At 40.3% G+C, this 21,393-nt stretch overlaps 1 protein-coding gene across 3 annotated transcripts in view; it reads right to left on the bottom strand.

The window, feature by feature from the left end:
* The window catches only part of Nbea (neurobeachin), a 515,411-nt gene that overhangs the window by 45,057 nt on the left and 448,961 nt on the right, over positions 1-21,393 (bottom strand). For all 3 annotated transcript variants that reach the window (XM_087899501.1, XM_087899503.1, XM_087899502.1), the window contains exons 46-47: positions 19,081-19,200; positions 11,426-11,578 (exon numbers count right to left, since the gene is read on the bottom strand). In XM_087899501.1, the coding sequence (XP_087755627.1) occupies positions 11,426-11,578; positions 19,081-19,200 (273 nt within the window). The remainder of the gene's footprint in view (positions 1-11,425; positions 11,579-19,080; positions 19,201-21,393) is intronic.

The following is a 21,393-nucleotide window of genomic DNA, read 5'->3' as shown; positions in this document are numbered from 1 at the left end:
TGTGTACACAGAATGGTCTGTATTCAGCTTTGTAAATTCTCTCTGCATACAACTGTGTTTCATAAACTACAGTAAACGTGTGAATTCACTCTCTGGTTGCTTGCCCTAGTTTCTAAGGTGGTAACCCGTTTTTGGAATTCATATACTTAACAGATAACTTTCAAAGGAATCCTCTCAAAACTGTACTCTCAATAATGATTTTTAACTCTTCCCACACTTAATACTTCATCCCTGCCATTCTTTTCCTGATTACTTTTTAAAGAGTGCCACTTATAACAATAACTCTGTATAATTCTTATCCAAAAATCTAAGTACTAAGATTTTGTGAAAACAGCATTTACTTACTAAAGCTAAACATAGAGTTTTATGCTCCATTTTACCGATATTAAAATAACCATTCAGACCAGAATATGAGCAATGAGACAAAAATAAAATGATCAGTTAAATTTTTGTAGATTATATCTGATATATATATATATATATATATATATATATATATCTGCTTGAGTGATTTTTGTCAATTCAGTATCATAGTCAATTTAAAAATGAGTATAACTGTTAGCCATCATGCCAATGTCGTGTCTAAATAATGGAAGGATAAACAAGCTGAATACCATGCAGGGTCACTGTTGAGAGGTCACATTCAAATCTCCTCCCAGGAACTGAGAATAGTTGTGGAATTAATACTTAATGGAAGTTTGGATTATTAATTTTTAACCACATGATTTGCTAGACAGCAACCATGTGAAATAAATCTTAGAGCGATCACTGAAAGATTGACAGACATATTATTATTATGTTAGGATAAAGTCATTATTGAATAAAATGGCTAACTCAATAATGAGGGACAGAGAGAATAATGGCTTTCCAGTACTCTGAGTTTTTAAAATGTGTTTATTCATCTCAGGACCCCTCTTTCCCTTCCTCTTCCACCACTGGCAACAATGGTTAATGATTCCCGCTGCTCTGAAGAAACAGCCTCTGTTGTGTGTCTGTCTGCTCTAGAGCCACGGCCTAGGACCTCATTCTGTCCCTGTACGCCTGAGATCTGCCTATGGCAGCCTGTGTGCAGCCAGTTCACAGTTCCTCATACTGCAGGGACAGCACAGGGGACACAGGCTGTGCCCGTTTCCCTCCCACAGCTCTCGGATGTTTGTGAATTTCGTCTGGAGTAGACTAGTGCCTCACCTTCCACTCATGATGTCAGTTTCCTCCTCCCAAGTCACCGCTTGCTGTTCTCTAGAAAGGCTGTCCTGTATCCAGTCCTAATTGTCCACAGTGCCTCAATATGTGCCCTCCTTTTGATGTGACCATGTTTCTAATTCTGGCTATTATGATAGATACAAAATGATAACTGTTTTAGCTTATAGTCCTCTGGTTACTAAAAAATTAGGTATTTTAAAGAAATGTCTATTGGTCTTCTGGGTATCCGAGAAATTACTTATCATACCCTCTGCTCACTTTATTAATTTTTTTAAAAACTAGTTTCTCTGTGTAGCCCTGGAACTCACTCTGCGGACCAGGCTGGCTTTGAACTGAATGTTCCCATGCTCATGTAAGTGCCCTTTGATGCCAGAATACCGTATCCCATTACCTGGAACTGGAAGTTACAGGTGCTTGTGTGCAGCCTCATGTGGGAGCTGAGACCTGAATCTGGGTCCTGTGAGAGCAGCAAATACTTTTAGCGTCTTAGCTAATGTATATAAAGTTGTACTTGCTCTTTTTTTCTTAATTTCTCCTTTAATTACTGTTGGAATCACAATCCTATTACTCTCCTAAAATGGCTTCCATGATTTCTGGGGGCACTCTGTACAAGAACTGAGTTCATTATCTCTTGAAAATTTCAGTAGAATTCACCTAAAAAATAGAAGCTTTGGATTTTTCTGAGGGTGTAGAGAAATTTCACTAAATTTCTGTAAGGCTTCTAGGCATCCATTTCTGTATTTTAATATCTTGCTTGGTATTAATCCATTTCCTCTCAGCTTTGAACCTTATTAGTTCATAGTTTTCATAATAAATTTAATGAAACTCAAACTCTTTCTGATATCTACTGTTATTTGCTCCAGTGTCGTCTACACAATAGAGGCAGCATGATGAATCAACTGACAATGGCAGTTAAACACTCTGGATAGCTTAGTTTCTTCGTTCATAAAATTAAACGAGGTAGGAGTGAAGACGACAAGTCTTATTAATAACTACCTTGTTCATCACTATAAAAGAGGGAAAGAAAACCCAAGTTTAGAACACTTGAAAGCTAAATCCAGTTCAACGTCAAATGCACATCTAGGAACTGGATATTAACTGTCACCTCATGCGGAGCGGAAGTCCACTCCACGGCTGCTCACTGCACTTCAAACGGTACTTACCTGCTACTGAACACATGTCTGTGCTTATTTGTTTTTGTCAGAGCTTTTTTTTCATGCATAGACCCACATTGCACTTTGAAATAAGATTTTAGTACAGTGCTTACACTGGAAAATATGAAAAAAAAATACTCGATTACTAAGCTAATAGTGTTGTAATGGCCCTAATAGCTTCTTGAACATCTCCTTGCACATCTCGAGCAGAGGCAATCGCTTTAAGCCTAGATAACCCAATTTCCAATCCATAAGTCTACCCTGGGGATGGAGAAGGAAGGAAGTGAAGAGAGATATGCAGTAGAGTGGTGTCTTTCAGATGGATAACACCCACCTAAATCTCATCCCCATCTCTGCCCATGGGAATTACATGGGAAGTCGTACAGTAATGCACTTGGGATAAAGCCTCTCTAAAACTCAGGAAAAAGAAAAAAGGAAATTTACTGTGTGAATTCTTTTATATACTGTAATGCAATTTCTACTTCTTCTATACTAAGTAAAAATACACCCATCCTTTTATTCTATGAAAGATCTGTTTTCAGTAATAAAACACTCTTTGAATACCTGTATTCAAGCAGATAATGAGAAAATCATTTAAGTTTCTCTAATGTCTATGTTAGCTTTATTCTCCCATGATTGCATTGAAATTTTAGTAATTGTAACTTTAATTGCTCAATTACTGTTTTAAATAAACATAATTGGACATATGTTTGTGCTATATTTATGTTTTATATTATATACATAATATGTTTTAAATAAACTTAATAAGACACATACATACGTACATACGTACACACACACACACACACACACACACACACACACACACACACACACGGTCATGTCATGTGGCACAGGCCAGATTTGAACTCATCATGGGTCCCAGGCTGGGCTTGCACTCTCAGTGATTCTTCTAAGTAACCTGAGTGATGGGATAATATGCCTAGCTCAACAAAGCTGTTTTAAATGATTGTGGTGGGAAATGTGTGTTAAAATATTCTACAAATAGCCTTAAATTACATGATTGATGGCTGGATGGACTATAACCCAAGATGATTTCCTGGGCCTCCCTGCCTCCAAATGGCTCACTACAATACAGTTGACTTCTTTCTCTAACCCCAGTGCATGGTAGCCTATTTATGGAGCAGACTTCAAAAGCCAACTATGCCCTGCACCTTCTCTTACACCCTAACCTCCATGCATAACTTAGTCAGCATAGCCCTGTACACCCCAGCCTTTCAAATTCTGTCCATTGCTGTCTCTGGAATTTTTCAGGGTATTCTGATACAGATAAAGGCTCCATGGGGGCATAGATGGTCCATGGGGGCATAGGGCACAGAACCTGGGTCTGATCCCATGGTAAGATCCCATGTCTTACTGCCCCTTTCTCAATGGCCTGAGAGCCACTTCATCTTGTGTATTTCTGAGTTGAACCCATTCTTTGTCAGGTGTTTATTCTTTCACTTGTCTTTTCTTCTGTGAGAAAAGGGGGCATACATGCTCTTCACAAACATCCTCTTGTCATAACACAGTGGCAGCAGCACACACAGTTACCTGTGAAATCTATTTACATACAAATTGGAAAGTACAATACACAAATAAGGGATTATTACCAAGTGACACTTCATTGTTTCAAAAGTATAGTGCGTATCCTTAGTTAGAGAGTATGCCTTGGAGACAGACAGCGTTCTAGATCCTAGGGACAGGTGACAAAAAGATAAAAACCTCTGATTTTCCAAGCATATTCTATCAAATGTTAAAAAATAAGGTGAGTACCTGTCCCAAACTCTGGCCCATTTACCTACGCCAGACCCTGTCCTTGGAGGTACAAGGATAAGAAGCTGTCTATGTGCTCAACTGGGGTAAGGCTGACTTCAGTCTGTCTCCCTGCCCCCATGCCATGCCATGCCATAACTCCCTTCCCTTCACCCTAACAAAACAAACAAATACTATAAGTCTCTGCTATGTGTGCACAGCCTTCATGCAATGCAGTCCTGACCCTTTCCCTGCTTCTGTAAGATGAAGAAACTGAGAAAAAACTGTCACTAGTAAAAGTCACGGAGGGGACTGTAGGATCTAACATTAGAGCATACAAAGAGCGGATTAACCGCATCTCACTACCTTTACTCTCCCCTCTCTGTCCCCATTACCTCTAGAAATGCTTCCTGATGGATTTTAGTTCTATTCTGGCAGCCCCAGAACTCTCACTGCTGACAGTAAGTTTGTTGGTCTGCCTTGACTGAAAAGCAGCACAATGAGGGTAGGGATTTTTGCCTTGTCAGTGATGTACTATAATTTAGAACTGTCTGAAGTGCTCACTATCTATTTGTTAAGTGAAGTGGACATCACCAGCATTCTTTTGTAAACAAGATATTGCTTCATATGTTAGTAAAGTATTTGAAATTCAAACTGTTACCTACTATACGTTTTTTTCTTCAGAATCGGAAAAATTTGTAAAGGACATGAAACAGTATGAACAAAAGCCCAGGGCCTCATTGGGCCGTGCCTGTGTGCGTGCCCAGCCCTAAGACTCAACAGGGCAGAGGGCAGGACAACATTATCACTTCACATCCACGGAAGACCTCTTATTCTAAAACAAATTATAAGTGGGCAGATTATGATTGATGAAGCAGCATTAGGGTAATACTATCAGAAAGACCTTCCATTTCCGTCCTTTGTCAAGAGGTCAGATGCTAACCATGTTAGAACTGAACACAAGGTTTTATCAATGCTTTGTCAGGAAGTTGGCTGTGATCAGCTTAGCTGTATGTAGATAAATTAAGCCAGTGCTTGCTTGCTGTGCAAACAAAGCATTAAGAATTTACTGAGATGTCTACAAAAAGGAATGACATTAAAATCCAGGTTTTTTTCTAAGGAGAACAAATTTCAAATTTTACAACTTCTCAGTGAAACAATTTTTGTGACTACATTCACTCACATCTTGGTCATTGTATTCACGACACGGAAGCAGCTATATGTGTTAGTGTCACAACAAAAGAAACAACACTAACTGCAACAACAGATTACGACTGCATCAGGACAAGCCAAAATACTAGGGGAGGGCTTTGGTTGAAGAACATTACAGACAGGTATGAACTATACGAGTCTGTGCAATCACCACACACTAATAATAAAGTGTTGGTTTTCAAAGCTAGTAAATGATCTGCAGACAAGCAAAGGTTGCTGCCCATGTATGAGACACCTGTTCGACTGCCACAAGCTATGGCAAAGCCCACATTTAAAAACCAGTGATGCTTTCCCTTTCCTACAATTATTTTTCTCTCCTCTGCCTTGATTTCTTAATGACAGCTTGAGAGGAGGAGGGAATGTTAATGGATACAGAATACTAATCCACACAGTAATGAAGGACTTTTACCAGAGTGAACGTCATTTCTCTGGGATATATGACATTCCCATTTTGTACATCAGGCTCAGTACAAAGAACTCTTGTGAATAACTGGAGATAATCCTGGTCCATTTAACACTCAACAGAGCACATTATACTCCCCTCCAGACCTATTTCAGAGTAACTAAATCCTACAGGAACTGCCCAATAAGTACACAGAAACTTTAACAAAACACTGAAGTAAAGGGGAGGTGTCATCACAGAATTTAGGGAAGATGTAAATGCTTCTACATCTTAGTTTATTTGGAATATAGGCTTTCTATATTATAGAAACACACACCAAATAAATGTGTTTATTTGGCAAAACTTAGAAATACATAGCAAGCTGTTGATATTTAGTACTAACTCATTGTTTGCCATGATTCTGCACATCGGTGTGATCACCCCATATCAGCAGATGGGAAAGTGGGCCAGAGCAGAGAATCTGTGCTGTGGATGCAGACTTCAAGCTGGTGACCCTGAGAGTGGCTGTTGTGGATGTAGTCATACTTGGTGACATGGCCCTTTATAGCTCTGCTGCTCAGAAATTCCCAGAGGCAACACTAACCCAGAAGCAAAACTGGCTGCCACAGACATGCCACAGAACTATTATCCAGCTGATGCACAAGAGAGCTCTTTCTTTAAGTCTCCCAGGTTGCTTCAAGAAAGACCCAGAGGGAAGACTTCTAAAGTCATACACTGTATGCTGGATCTTTATGCAAACCATCTACTTATCCAGGCATGGCTCCTGGGAGATAGACAGCAGAAAATGGAACAATGGAAGGTCCCAAAATATCCAGCACACAGCAAAGGATTACTTTACAAGTCTCCATAGACTCATTAGTAATATAAGAGAAAAACTGGTTTAGAATTGGGAGTGGGGGAAACCTAGGCAAAAGATGTCTCACTTGATAAAGTGTTTGCCTGAGTTAGATCTTCATGATCCCAAGTGAGAAAATACAGTGCAGGTATTGAGGCAGGTTGTTGAGGGCTTCATTGCACAAGCAGTTGTAGATTCAGAAGGAAGAAGGGTTAGTCCCTGACACTAGGTGAGTGAAGCAGGTGTCAAGGTAGGCACAGCAATGTTCCAACTTGGGTTGCTTTTTTTCAGTCTACAAAGCTCACTGACTCTAAATGTGGAAAAGGTTGAAAGACTATTCTCACAGAGAGGGAAAGAAGGGATCCAAGTGGCAATACAGCTTAGAAAAATAACCATAACAATCTCTCATATAATCCCATTTACAGAGAATCTAGAAATATCCCTGTGTGGCAAGTTCACTGGGTTGGTTGCAATGCCATCTAACACACTAAATAACTCACTGCACATTTTTCTGCAGATTCAATTAAGAATGTATCATTTTGCTTGATTAGTTTCTACAAATAGTAATTACGTGGTGATTTCTTGTCCAGATAATTATTAGCTTTCACTACACCCCAAATCCTTAGGCAGGATATTGCTTGCCTTGAAGATTTGTCTTCAAAAGCAAGACCTACCTTTCTATTCATTAGGCATATTTAAAATAAGATTACTAATTTGGGGAGCATATAAAATACTCCAATGAAAAAACCAAGGTTGTATCTATAAGTCACTATTCATTGTCTTATTAAAATATATAAAAAATGTTTTAGCATCTATCTAAAAAACACGTAAAGAAGTACCCAATGTCAGTGTCACTTATTGTATTATGATACGTTAAAATTGTAAAATGACTGCAATTTAAAAACAGAAACAGAGAACAAACAAAAAACAGGAAGTGATGGGTGGATGGAGGCAAAGGTGCCAGATCCCCTGAAACAGAAGTTACAGACAGTTGCGAGCTGCCATGTGGTTGCTGGGAATTAACCCTGGGTCCTCTGGAAGAACAGTCAGTGGTTTTAACCACTGATCCATCTCTCTAGCTCCCTAGGTATGTACTCTAAAGACATAAAAACCCATTCTTTTCTGGAAACTTGTACGATAGAAAAGTGATGTTATGTCAATATTCACAGCAGCCTTACTCAATACAGCCAAGATCTGGAAACAACTCCAGTGCCATCACTAGCTACTGCATGAACTAATAATATTGACTAGTGGTACTTATAATGTGATGTTAATGTACACACACACACACACACACACACACACACACAAACACACACAGAGTACAGCACAACAAGAATACAATCAAGATGACTCTCAAGGATCGTTATATAAAAGTCAAATGCAAAGGAGGCAATCCTAAGGGGAATAAAAGCTGATTGTGGCTGGCTGTGCAGATGAGTGAGAGGCTCTGGAGTGATGTGATACATTTAAAGGCATGAGTATCTGGTATGCTACATTGCTCAGAAGGAAGATGCTATCTGTGTGCTTTTTGGGAGGACAGGAGAATATTTTGTCCTCACTTTTTAGGAAATATTTATTAATTATTATTTTATTATTTTTGTTTTTTGACTATTTGCTTTAAATTTCAAGTCCCAGTCTTTGATTAGCTTTTTTTACATTTATTTATTTACACATGTGTATGTGTATGCACACGTGTACATGCTATGCCAAGTGTATGGATAGTTGGAGAATAGTTTGTGGGGGTTGGCTGTCTACTTTCATCTTGAAGGACCTGGAGAGCAAATTCAGATTGTCTGGTATGCATAGTCTTTTTTTTGGCTAAGTCCTGTGTTTTTTTAAAAAGTCTTTTCTGGCTTGAACTATTTTTAACTTTCTTCTCTCTCTCTTTCTTTCTTTCTCTCTCTCTCTCTCTCTCTCTCTCTCTCTCTCCCTCCTCCTCCTCCTCCTCCTCCTCCTCCTCCTCCTCCTCCTCCTCCTCCTCCTCCTTCTTCTTCTTCTTTTTTTTTTGAAACAGGATTTTTCTGTAGCTTTGGAACCTGTCCTGGAATTAGCTCTTGTGGACTAGGCTGGCCTCTAACTCACACAGATCCACCTGCCTCTGCCTCTTGAGTGCTCGGATTAAAGGTGTGTGCTACCACCGCAAGGCAAAGGTAGCTTTTTTTTTTAAATTTTTTTTCTTACCAATATTCAAAACCAAGAAGCTTTAGTGATGTCCTGGCTGTCAGTGTTTCTATTCTGGACTATATTTTTGTATCATATGTGGGCATCCTTTTCTAACCTAAATCCACAAGGATAGATTCTTCCATGTTTTCCAGACAGTTCACAGTTCTGGATTTTGTATTCTTGTCTGTGATACATTGAGCTGATATTCCATATGAAGTGAGGTGAGGGCAAGGTCCCTGGTTGCTTTGTGTACAACAATCTAACCTTTTTAGCACTCACTTTTCCAGCTCTATTTGCTAAAACACAAGTTTTCTGCAAGTCTGGTTTCACAGTATCTCGTACTCAAATATGCCAGTGAACTGACCAGAATGAACTGTGGGCAGAGAGGAAGAGGCAAGATAGTGAGGATCAGTTTCTACTGTGGACTAACTGACCTGGGGCCTTGGCTGGTCAGTCAGTCAAGTCCATTCTTTCTGCTTCTGGGTGGTGCACCCTCATAAGCAGTGGTCCTTCCACCTGCTGCTGTCTAGTTCTCACAGGACAGACAGCGAGCGTCTCACCGAGTACCACTAGCTACTTGTGCCCCTATTTGTGCAGAGCATTCTGCACAGGTTATTTTCTGCAACACCTAATTTACTATAACTGAGTAGTTCACTCTGTTTCTATCTGGGATTAAAGGCTTGTTGTGAAAACTGCAGGAAGTATCCATACATCAACTTTCTCTCCAGTGACTTCTTTCCTTCTTATGAAGTTTGACCAAATCATTGCAATGAAAAGGCAATTTCAGAGAGACAATTTCTCTCAGAATGCTAAGGCTACTTGTCTCCACGCTTTCCACAACCTACCACAGACAATGAGCCCTCCTGGAGAGACCTCAGACCAGCTGGGTGGATAACACACTACAGGCCATTTTCTCATCTTTAAAGTTAGGTCCTTTTTCTTCCTGCCAGAGAACTCTCACTCTCATTGGCCTGTCTTCTCAGTGTTTCACTCTTCTCTTTTCTTTGCTTCACCCTTTAACTAAGAGTGCACCCCCTTCCTAAAGTACCTTCCCAGCTCAGGAAATGGGTGGTACTGACAATGACATGTTAGTGGGAAATTTGACCTTGTTTGGAACTCCAGTGACAGCTGTGTGATTTGGGTAGCTTGGTCTTCTTGTGGGACTCTTGTGGGAACCTACTCTTCATCCTGGATTACCCTATGCAGGTTAATACAAGGGGAGGTGGCTTAGTTTTCCTGCAACTTGACACGCCATGTTTTGTTGATATCCATGGGAGGCCTGCCCCTTACTGAGGAGAAATGGAGGAGGAGTGAATGTGGGGCGGGATGCAGATGGGAAAGGAGGAGAGAAAGGAGGGAAAAGTGCAATTGGGATGTAAAATAAATAAATTTTTTTTTAAAAAAAGGCAGGTGTCACCTTGCCCAGCCTTAATATGGTGTTTTTAAGTATAAGACTATTATATCGGCAACAATTCCTAAAATTGAAGTATAGCAAAAGATGAATATTCTTAAAGACAGATAATGCTACTGTAAAATAAAAGGTGTTACTGAGAGTGCGATACAAAGCGCAGCATGGGAAGGACATGCAGAACTGGGCCTCAGGACTGCACATACAAAATGTCTGCGACAGGCAGAGAGGCCCGAACACAAGGGGAGCCTTAAGTAGGTTAGCATGGCCTCGGCATGGCTGGTGGGATGGGGAAGTTGAGGAAGGAGAATGAGATACCAACAGGTCAGGGATCTTTATATAATGACAAAACACCTCCAGACTGATTGTGGTGAGGGCTGCACAGCTCTGAGCAGGCCAAACCCACTCAGGTTAAATCTCTGCGTGTGAATTAGTCAATATGCCAATTTTATATCAACAATACTCTTTCCAAAAGGGATACATGACTTCTATTGTGCTATGTAGAAATTTTGTGAATTCTGACTCACAAATCAACTGCCCAAAGAGGAAAACAGATTTATTAGACAGGTGAAGAGACTTGGGAGTACTAGAAACAGGGCTAAAGATGTGCTTTTTGGGCCACTGTCTCCACTGTCTTAACAATTCTTGACATTATCAGTACACCACAGCACAGCTCATTTCCCACGTACCATAACCACACCAAGGTGAAAATCTCCTTAACTGTAATAAAAATATATTTAAATCTATAAAATCTCCACAGGCAGACCTTATTTACATAAGTATTTGAACACCCAGACCTGTGCCATGTGTATTTTAAATGCTGTAAGATGGGTGGCTTCCTCCAGGCCAGGAGCATTACAACAAGAAGTGTGTTTCACAGCATACACTTCCCATGAATAAGACCTTTCCAATTGTAGCTTTCTCCTATCTTGAACACTTTTATGAGTGAGAAAGGTATGCAGATGCACTGGTTACAATGGACAAAAATAACGAAAGGACATTTATTTTAAACTATTCAGAATTTGTGATGTTAGTCAGCAGCCGCTTGTTTGACTGCCCCTCTTGAGGGAACACGCACACTGAAGCACCTCCCCATCAACCTCCTCAGAGAAAGAGTCCACTCTACAACAACGGCTGTGATCAGAAGATGACAGCAGGGGTCTGTCACTGCTTCTTAGGTTCGAACCTTGTGATTATAGATGGAGAGGACACCTGGCAACAGGCAAAAACAAAACCACAGAAGACGTCAACTTCTTCATTCCTGTTCTAGCAGAAAACAGTTTTCTTACCATCCTGTTGATCCGCACAAAGTCTTCTGGCTTCTTGGCCCAGGGGGGAAGGTCCACATCGTTCACCACTACTTCGTCCTCCCTGACACCCAGATGGTACCCATTACTGTTGACAAACATCTCTGGTAGGTAGTAGAACTCCGGAATTAGTTCCTGTGCAGAAAAGGATTCAGCTTAGTAGCCAGTTGGTAAAATCAGTTAGCAAAACAATTGACTTTTACCAACTATAAAAGGAGAAAAATCCTTGACCTAATTTTAGTTCCTCTAGTCTCCATTTGAGAACAATTAGGAATCCAAGATGAAACATTTACACAATTCAGTTTATCATCCTTTCTTTACTATGAATTCACAGACACACAGAGTTGAGGGAGTGTGTGGCTCAGTAGTACAAAACCCTTGTTTAAGAGTGCTGGAGAGGCCCGATGTTTAATCTTCAGTAAAACAAACAAACAAACAAAAAACCAGTGATGAATGGTTACACAAAGTAACAGCTGCTTATAACAATGCCAATAGATAAATGTATGAAGCTGTATCAACAAGTCTATGCTGCTTAGGGACCTTTTATGTACATTAACAAACTATGACAACAAAGTATCACTGGTGTGGGAAGTCCTTATGTATATGTGTTGCTTTTACAGGTTAATGAATAAACAAGCTGTTTTGGTCTGCCATAGGGCTGAATAGAGCAAGGCCGGGGAAGACTGAACTGAATGCTAGGAGGAAGAAGGCGGAGTCAGTGAGACTCCATGTAACCGCCAGCGGGGAAAGATGTGAGCTGTCAGCTGGAACCTTGCCAGTGGGCCACGAGCCTCATGGTAAAATATAAAATAATGGAAATGGATTAATTCTAGATATAAGAGCTAGCTAGAAATACACTTAAGCTATTGGCCAAACAGTATTGCAAATAATATAGCTCCTGAGAGATTACTTCAGGGCTGAGCAAGGCCACAATGAGATGCTGAGGAAAGGGGGAACTCTAGTGACATCTATGTATGTGAAATACAAGTTCAAAGAAAGACCTATGTGTAGAAGGTCTCTTTCCTGAGAGAAGGGGCTGGAAGGAAATCTGTAAGGTAAACAAGCTTGCTTTCTGTTAGTCAATGTAGGGCTTTACTCTAGGCACAGTGGAAAGGATGGTGCCACAAGCTGGCCATCACCAATAACAGAGCGATGCAGACAGGCAAGGGCTGCAGTCCAACAGTCCAAAGGGCTGGAATGGGAGGAGTGCTACAAAGCAGTGTTTCCAGGGCCTGTGGTGAAGGACCTTCCCTTCTCTTCCTCATCTGGTCAATACGATATGCTTGTAAACCAGATTGTTATCTGTACTGTTGGGATGAACTGTCGGAGTTTGAAATTTGAAGGAATCACTCCCAACAGTCACAACAGTCACCAGACAGATGTGTTTTAAAGTAGGTATCAAGAAATTTCTGATTTTGAACAGCTTGTTGGTAAGGCCACAAGGGGTGTTAAGACACCAGAGCAATGGCAATGGACCAGTCTAAACAAGAAATTGAGGGTAATTTGGTGGTTTTGATGGAGAAGGAGGAGAGAGTAAAGCCATAGAAGTCTCGGAGAAGAAGCTGATGCAGCAGAGAAAGTCAGAAGTTTTAAGTCTGCTTCACTGCTTTACAATTTTGTTTCAATTAGCCAATTTTATTGAAAGTTGGTAATGTAAATGTAGGATACTGTTAGCATCTCATTATATTTATACTTTTATAGATATGAACATAGATGCAAAGAGAAGTGAGAAATTTGCTCAGCCAAGCAGCCTGGGTATCCTTATGGCATGAAGTCCAGCTATCCTGGCTGAGCCTGAACTCTGATTGCATACTGCCAAGGAACAGTTTTAAATTTCTAAGTTTTGGGGTGTTCTGTTACACATAAATTAAAGAAACAGAAACTTAGAATTAAAGGAGAAGTACAGTACTAGTAAAAGCTTAAAATGTGAGGCACTGGTTTGGGGACTAGGAAGGAGGCAGGTTTTGAGGGGGTGAGATGCTACAGTGGGGCAGTCTTTGAGATTACTGAGGAATCAGAAGATAAGGTCCCTGGGTGATGCAGAGTAGGGAAGTTTAACAAGACTGCATCCTGCAAAGTACCTAAGGAACTTGTGTGCAAGGAACTTTCTAGGCAGAATGATTACAGTGACCAGGGATACAGGGACAAGGCACTATGACAGATAAGGAAGAAACTGCTCAGGTTTGAGGCAGGGGTCAGAGATACACAAAGGTCTACTCTCAGACAGCAAAAGATTGCCAAAATGAAAGGCTGGCTCAGGATCAGTTTCAGAGTAACTAACAGAATGTAGGTAGCCACAGGGTGAAGCTCAAGACAGGGGTGCAGAAAGTCCCTCAAGAGCTAGGTGCAGCCTGCTTAAGGTGGTGTTCGCTCATCTGTACAGCCACACAGTGAAGTCTAGGGATCTTTTGGGCACTGAAGACAGCTTTCTAAGTCACAGCCTCCTGTCTCAAAATATTTGAATGAGTTTTTTTGTCCAACACTGAACTATAAGTAAACATACAGGGTGTCTACGTTTTCTTATAGCTGCTCGTCCAACAGGCAAAGGGACCTTGGCCCAACTGCCTACAAGAAAGCAGGCAGAAAAGCATTCAACTTCAAGGAGAGGCAATGCATGAAAAAGAAAAGACCCAGGGGATGAGTGTCACAAAGTACAAAGAATGTGGAGCCTCAGACAGACATTAGCTAGTGACCAGGAGACCAAAAGGAGGCTTCTAAAAGTCTCTTAATGTCTAGGAAACTCCTTGTCAAAATGAGCTGCTTCAAGCTCTTAGCAGACCAATCAAAAGCATATTTGTAAACTGTGAAATGTTTCTTAAAAGGAACACAATCTGCTCTGCCTCCATGCAGGAATGCTAGACAAAGCTGGCCAAGGTAACTGCTGTTTGGGTTACTGCAGCCTCCCCCCACCCCACTCCCCCAGTTAAACAGTTTCTCTTTAAGGAAAAAAATTCAAGGAATTTAAATTTCACTAAACGAAAAATAGTACAGAAAGGCACAGAATATTATTAAAGAAATGGCAAAGTGGCTATTGTAACAGGCGTTCTGTGTCTGCGAATGTGATTTCTCGTTTATTTCAACAGCTACACTAAAACCCCACGGTACAGTTAATAGTAGTATATGCGTTCTGTCAAAAATAGGAAAATATCCTCAAACACAATTTCTAATTTATAAGCTTATGACAAGTTCAAGCTGCTGAGAAATTGAACTGGAAAGTATGTCTTAGGATGATAGAAGACCACTATTAACACTATCATAATTGTGTACCTATTGCATCAAATCTGACATTTCAGTTTAATATATTTTGCTGAGAGCCGCACCATTTTATGGCTTCCTGGTGAAATCAAATCTAACCCAGACGTTTTCACTTTCCTAATATAATTCACTGTGAGGTTTTAAAGCTGCCAGCGCTTTTCTATCCTTTTCCCAAAAGACTGATGCCCGGGCATCTGTTAATTCCACAAGAGCTCATAATGGGTCACTGAGGCAGTGTGAGCACCTCCATTAACTGCATTAATTTACACTATGTCACCTTAATGACACTGTGTCACAGCCACCTTTTCTAACATCTACAGAGCTGTTCAGAAAGGAAGGTAACAACTTTGGAAGGTATTAAGGAAAATTAGTGTAAGAACATCTCTAAGTAGAATAGCTCCGCTGGTAGGACATGGTTGAAGGAAAGAAATTTAAAATCAAAATACAAAACCCCAGAGCCAAAACTAACTGATTTGACTCCACTCCTGGGAGCTCTCCTCAGAGGTCACTTGGGCAGCTCCCCTTCCTACTCATCTTGCCTTCATTAGCACAGGAAGAAACTGACATTAATGGAGAGAGACAGAATGAAACCATCCACCACCGCATTCTCAGCCTTGCAGGGTTGTCTAAGTCAGTAGATAGTGCAGAGATAGGTTTCTTCTCTGGAAACAAAACCATGTTTCCTTGAAAACATGTCAACTGCAGTATTACACAGTAGAGACCAGAAATAAAAATCCGTGTTCCAGAAGTTAGTGGGATTATTATTACTAGTAACTCACTCTTCCCTACTAAATTGATCCTTTTTAGAGTAAAAAATACCTTAATAGATGTACTGAATCATGCACTTAAAAATTTCAACTCACCAGCTATTCTTTCATAAAACCTCAAACATTCTAACATTTTGTTATAAGACATACATTCTGATGCTGTAACAGTAAGTATCAGAACACAAGCGGACATATGTGATTGGGCACACACACTCACAGGTGAGTACACACATGGAAGAGAAACCTGATGGAAGCCATACTGCCTGCAATTTATTGTTTTCCTTTCTCTTTCTTCCCTCCCTTCCATTCCTTCCTTCTTTCAAGACAGGGTTTCTCTGTAGCGCTGGTTGTCTGGAACTTGGAGATGAGCTTGCATGTGTCATCTTATGGTAAATAAGCACAGAACAGTGCTGTGCATAGAGGCGGTGTTGTCCACTCCCTGATGCACTTTCCAGAGCACCAGCAGCCACCTTACTTCTTCCAGCAGAATGAGTTGGGCATGGGGAGGAGCAGCCTAGCACATGGCTTTAGGGAGGGAACTGTCATCACGGGGGATGAGGGTTTGATAATATGTTTAACAATTAAACATGCAGATGGCATTGAACCACTGGCCCCATTATTAAGAAACACCCTTTATAAATACATACAAGGTACACAGAGCCTCATTCCAGGATACAGAAGTACATTTCTCTGTGTGAACATGCAGTCTGGCAGAAGAAAGAGAGCCCAGGATACAATCACACAGTACGCAAGGACCAAGGCTGCTGGTCAGGGAGAACTGATAACATAGTCTGCACAATGTCAAGGTGGAGAAATACATTCCCTAGTTACCAAGTAAGTGTGTGTGGGAGGTCTTGGTGTGGGGTTCAGTATGTCTGCTTGGGGATGAAAACCAAAAAAACTTCCAGGTTAGGAAGATGGTTTCTTTGATGCCTAACTTCAGGTAGTCAAGTACCACAATTAGCAACAGAATGTGAATGTTCCTTAAATGGTAACAGGAGGAAGGTTGTGTGTGTGTGGAGGGGGGGAGGGGTGAGGGGGGATCTAGTGACTAAAATGCAGCTTGCTGAGGTCTCTGGTACTTGAAGCACTGACCCAGTTCTCAGGGAGGAAAGGAAAGTTGAAAAGTGTGATTACATAAATAAGTTAGAATTAACTGACCCCATGTATGTGTGGGCATGTGAGGGTGAACCTCTAAGTTAGGTAAAATGTCAATTCTTTGCTGTTATGATGCTAGTTAACAGTGAGGATGGATTTCTACTTGAAATAGTTCGCTAAAATACAGCTTTGACTTAACATGAAAATATTGAATTCCATAAAGGAATATGATTTGTGACACGAGGCTGAGACATTGCTGCTTATGGAGTGCCTTCCAGCTCCCAGTTTTCTTTTTGTTCTCCAAGTATATCAAACAAGGGTAGGCCTCTCCCTGATTTCCCTGGCCACAGTCAGTTGGAATGATGGCTTTTGGATATTTTAGTTTAATTCTTTAGGGACGTTAAGACTGTTAGGTAAGTGTGGCCACCACATTTAACTCAGCAGGGCTGCAGTTTAAACCGTTGTTTTTTTCTAAACGTTATATGCATAAATTAAAATGGACTCTCATAAACTTTAATAGTAACAAATAAAAAATGGATGTGCTACATTCTGCTTCAACCTCGTTTGTGACTTGCTTTGAAAACAAAGTGAATACACAGCTTTCATTCACTCAAAAAATTCTTCTCAGTTTGCTGACACTGTATTGCCTTGTATAAATATTTTGGATAGCCACAGATATGCAAATCAAACAGCTGAGTTTAACTGGCTCCCTTTTGTAGGACTAGGCCCTAAATTCAGTGATACCTAACAATTGTGCACTGAGTGGCAGTGGTAGAGAAAGTGTTATAAAGAATAAGAAATAACTTGATCATGTGATCTTACGATCAGACAGAGAAAAAAGGAGCACACTTTCCTCATGCATCAATCATGACCATGATGTAGTCCTTTCCTTTTTTTTTTCTAAAAAAAAAGAGCACGTATAAACAATTATCAAATCTTTGTATTTAGAAATAGTAAGTAGTACCAACTGTAAAATTGTTCTGCTCTCTTTCTGGGTATTATGTGTGCTGGTTTAATCTAATATGTACCGTTGCCTAGTATCCCCAGGCAGTCAAATAAAGGCTAAGGCTGGACAGAAAAGCGTGCATTTTAAATGGGTCTTGTCATTAATGCTTTATTAATTGCCCCAGGCTCCAAAAACCCGAAGCTGGGCCAGTTATAACACTATGACACATTAAGGTCACATTCAATTCCCACCGTGTTTTATGCAATGGGCCAAATATTGAGTGAACAGCAGGAAAGGTAAGTTACGGATTTTTCTTCCCATCTCCTGATTATACCATTTGGATTAGATAAGGGTTTTTTTTTTAATTGAAACACCTTAATTGATTGAAACAAAAAAATCCTGAACTGCTTTTTAATTGTTCTTAATTGAAGCTAATTGTTATTAACAAAAATCTCCAGTGCCAGGTAGGGAGCACCTCCTTGCTAGTCATTGTTAGGAAGACTCTAGGAGCCCCTAAAACAAGGCTTCTGTCATTCCTCCTAGTTGTACGTCAGAACAGAAGATATGATCTTACTGCTTAAGGCACAGCACACCTGATCATATGCTATAGAGAAATCAAGCTGGAATGCAGCTGGAAGCCTCCTTCAGATAGCTTTCAAAATGCTGGAAGGAGCTATATAGGTTGCTGGAATTTACGATGCCAACCTCATCCACCATAGGGTCCTGCTCATTTGGGCAATGATGGCACAACTATTAAGTGATTAAGCTACTACTCTGATTATGTTTAAGACCCTTTCCACAAGAGGAAATTTGTATCTGGTATTATAAACTTTCCCAAAAGCCCACAGGGAGGGTGTCATTGGAGCTAGTGAGTTCAACTTTGTTGTTTAACTAGCGTGTCAACCCACCTTCTAAATGTATTTTTATACCTAAAGACTATCACCACTCCCAGTCGTAATCAGAGAAACCTCTCCTTTCAGTGAGCTGCCAGAAGGCAGACAGACACATGGCTGTAAGAGGTGCTGAAAATAAGTGAGGGTTGAGTGCTCGGCCCTAAATAAGACACTTATATCATCCCCTATAAGGCTGGGGAACACTGTGCAAGAGGGCATAAAAAATGGTAACAGTCAGGAGGAAGGGAGAAAGACTGCAAAATAGCGCCTTCGTGAACTCTCAGAAACAACCAATGATTACCCCATGTCTGCATATGAATGGCCCCATCAACAGTCAGGATGGAGGAAGGCCTCAGGGAGCCCTAGCTTTCACTGCTGAAACATTTCTTATGGGTTCAAGGAAAGGGGGAGCATTTCTTTAAGTTATGTACCCACTGGTGACCATCCCTCCAGGTTTCAATGGATATTCTCAATAAACCAGTCACACAGATGGCCCTGATTAAACTAAATGGGTCATACAACAATAACAGACTTTCTTTAAGATTAGATGGAGTATACAATTTTAATATAATGAAACAAAGCCATAATATAAAATGTCATATATATCCATTAATACTCAGAAATAAAACATTCAACAAGCTTTAGATTTCTGTGACTATAAATGATAAATAAACATACCTTGACATCAGAGGTATCTCTCTGACTGGTTCTCCATGACCTTGCAATGGATGAGAAGGTTCGGTCAGGATGGTCAAATTTCCCATCATTTGCATTGAGGAAGAAGGTTGTGAATGGCTCCTGAGCAAAAAAAAGAATCATTCATTGGATCACACAAAATACAGATATAGTAATTTCTTTGCAAGAACAAAACAAAACAAAAGAACCCCAAAACAGTATCTCTGAGGCCCTCCATAGGCAGAAGAAATCCAGAGCCCTAGGAAAAACCCCCACAAGGTGTCACGAGATATGGTGTGTCATTGTAGCCTGGCAATGTCTTATTCCACAGCCTGGTGTGTCGTCTGGTCCCATGAGCATGTCTCTTCATCTGCAAAGTGATGATGTACTCTATGATTTCTCTGTAAATGATTCTCATGACATTTATAAGAGAGATTTTCTTATTTTCTTGTAGTTCAACCTATACACACTAACTATAAGATGACAAGCCAGGTGATGTCCACTTCGGAGTAGCTAAGAAGGGCCACCCAAGCACAGGGTCTACATGATGCTCTTTTAGAAATATGAATCCTATTCCGTTATCTTGCAGCTCCAGGGAGCTCTGGGGGAAGTTTCAATTATGCAGTGTCTTAGTTCTCACATTCCCTTTTGCTGTGCTGGGGTCTTAGTCTGCTGCTTTAGCTTCTGGCCCTTGGTGCATGTCATTCCTTCTACAAGATACAAACATCCTTTTCCCTCATTAGACACTTACCCCTGAAGACTATTCTGGATTCCCTGTACGTTCTGAGCAGCTGCCATCTCCTCAGACTCTGAACACTGTTCATACAGCTATCTGACTGCATTCCCCACTATGAAAGCACCCCTGTCTATCTCATTCTTTATTTCATCTCCAATACTCAGTTTAACTCCTATTGCATAGATTCTCTACCTAATCTGTTGAATAAGGAATGAAATAAAGTGAATGTGATAGAGACTTGACAATTTCAAAACTTTGTAACTGTTGCCTTTGGTTAGCATCCTGAGCACTGTGTCTATCAATAAGGACGTCTCCCACAGCAGGAGTCCTGGGATAATGCTGTCACAACACCTGGGCATTTATCCCATTTTAATGCCTGCTCTGCAGTTTTTAGGTGGAATGGGAGGCATTGCTTTTAACATCACTAAATTTGTCTCCAAAAAGAGTAAATAATATTCATTCCCACTAAGAATTCTTTAGTTGCCTTTAAGTAGAACAAAAGCAAATGTGTATTTATTTTGTCATACTTAACCCTTTTCTCTGAAGCTTATGATGGGGAAGATCAATAAAAAAATCAATACCACACTTGATGATGTTAAAAATTCTGTGGGGTATTTTCTCTACTGTGCATCTGTGTTCGTTTGTTAGTGTGTTAGGCATTTCCCACGTCTCTTTACTCCTTTCCTTGCCAGTCATCTTAGAGGGCAGCCACTGGGCAACAACCAGGAATATTTACCCTTTTCAATTTCTTCCTAAAATTTAGTGTGAACAGATGTCAGCAGGTTCCTAAGTTTGTAATATATCATCTTCAATTTTGAAAGACAGAAAAGTGATATGGAAGAGATAAGACCATGAATGATACAGCAAAGATGATGTAACAAGAAAAAGAGGAATTAATTATTTTATCTGAAAGTCAAATATGCAGCCTGGAAGGTCACTCAGTTAAGATTTTAAGTTATGTGAGAGACAAATTGATGTTACCACAATAGGAACAAAAACTGTCTGAGGTGTCTCTCACTGATTAACTTGCCTTGTAGACTTTTAGCTTACTAATAAAAGTCAGATGGTAAATGCGGTAGATATGCTCATTAAATCAATCAAAACTGGACTATAAATTGAAAACAGTACCGAAAAATTGAACAAAATATGACTGGTTAATTTTAAAGTCTTGAGCAAGTTCCTTTATGTAACTCTGTCACAAAACTGCCTCTGTTACTTCATCATTGTAAGCTGACACTGACAATAATCTTTGGGATAATTGCAGGAATTAGATAAGATTAAATGAAATAACAAAGAGAAAGTTTGCTATGCCTTACCTGACATAAAAGGATAAAACAAGCCAGCTTTGTGCCCCCAGACTGCCAGTTCACTGAATTCCTCCAAGGGCGCTGGCTGCCTTCCCTGCCTTGTAACCTCTACAGACCAGTTAATTCCATGTTAGAAACAACACTGGCTTGTTTTTGCTTTTGTTTCCTTCACTCCATTTAAAAAGCAAACCAATCCCCAATTATGTGTAATCCCAGCAAAGGAAAAATGCTGAAGGGACACAGCCCACTCGAGCATGTGGCTCTGGTGGGCCT

Source organism: Myodes glareolus, chromosome 20 (assembly GCF_982192425.1).
Source record: "Myodes glareolus chromosome 20, mMyoGla1.1, whole genome shotgun sequence".
Classification (NCBI taxonomy): Eukaryota; Metazoa; Chordata; class Mammalia; order Rodentia; family Cricetidae; genus Myodes; species Myodes glareolus.
Note: the sequence above shows the minus strand (reverse complement) of the source record. Positions and strands in the feature narration are given on the sequence as shown.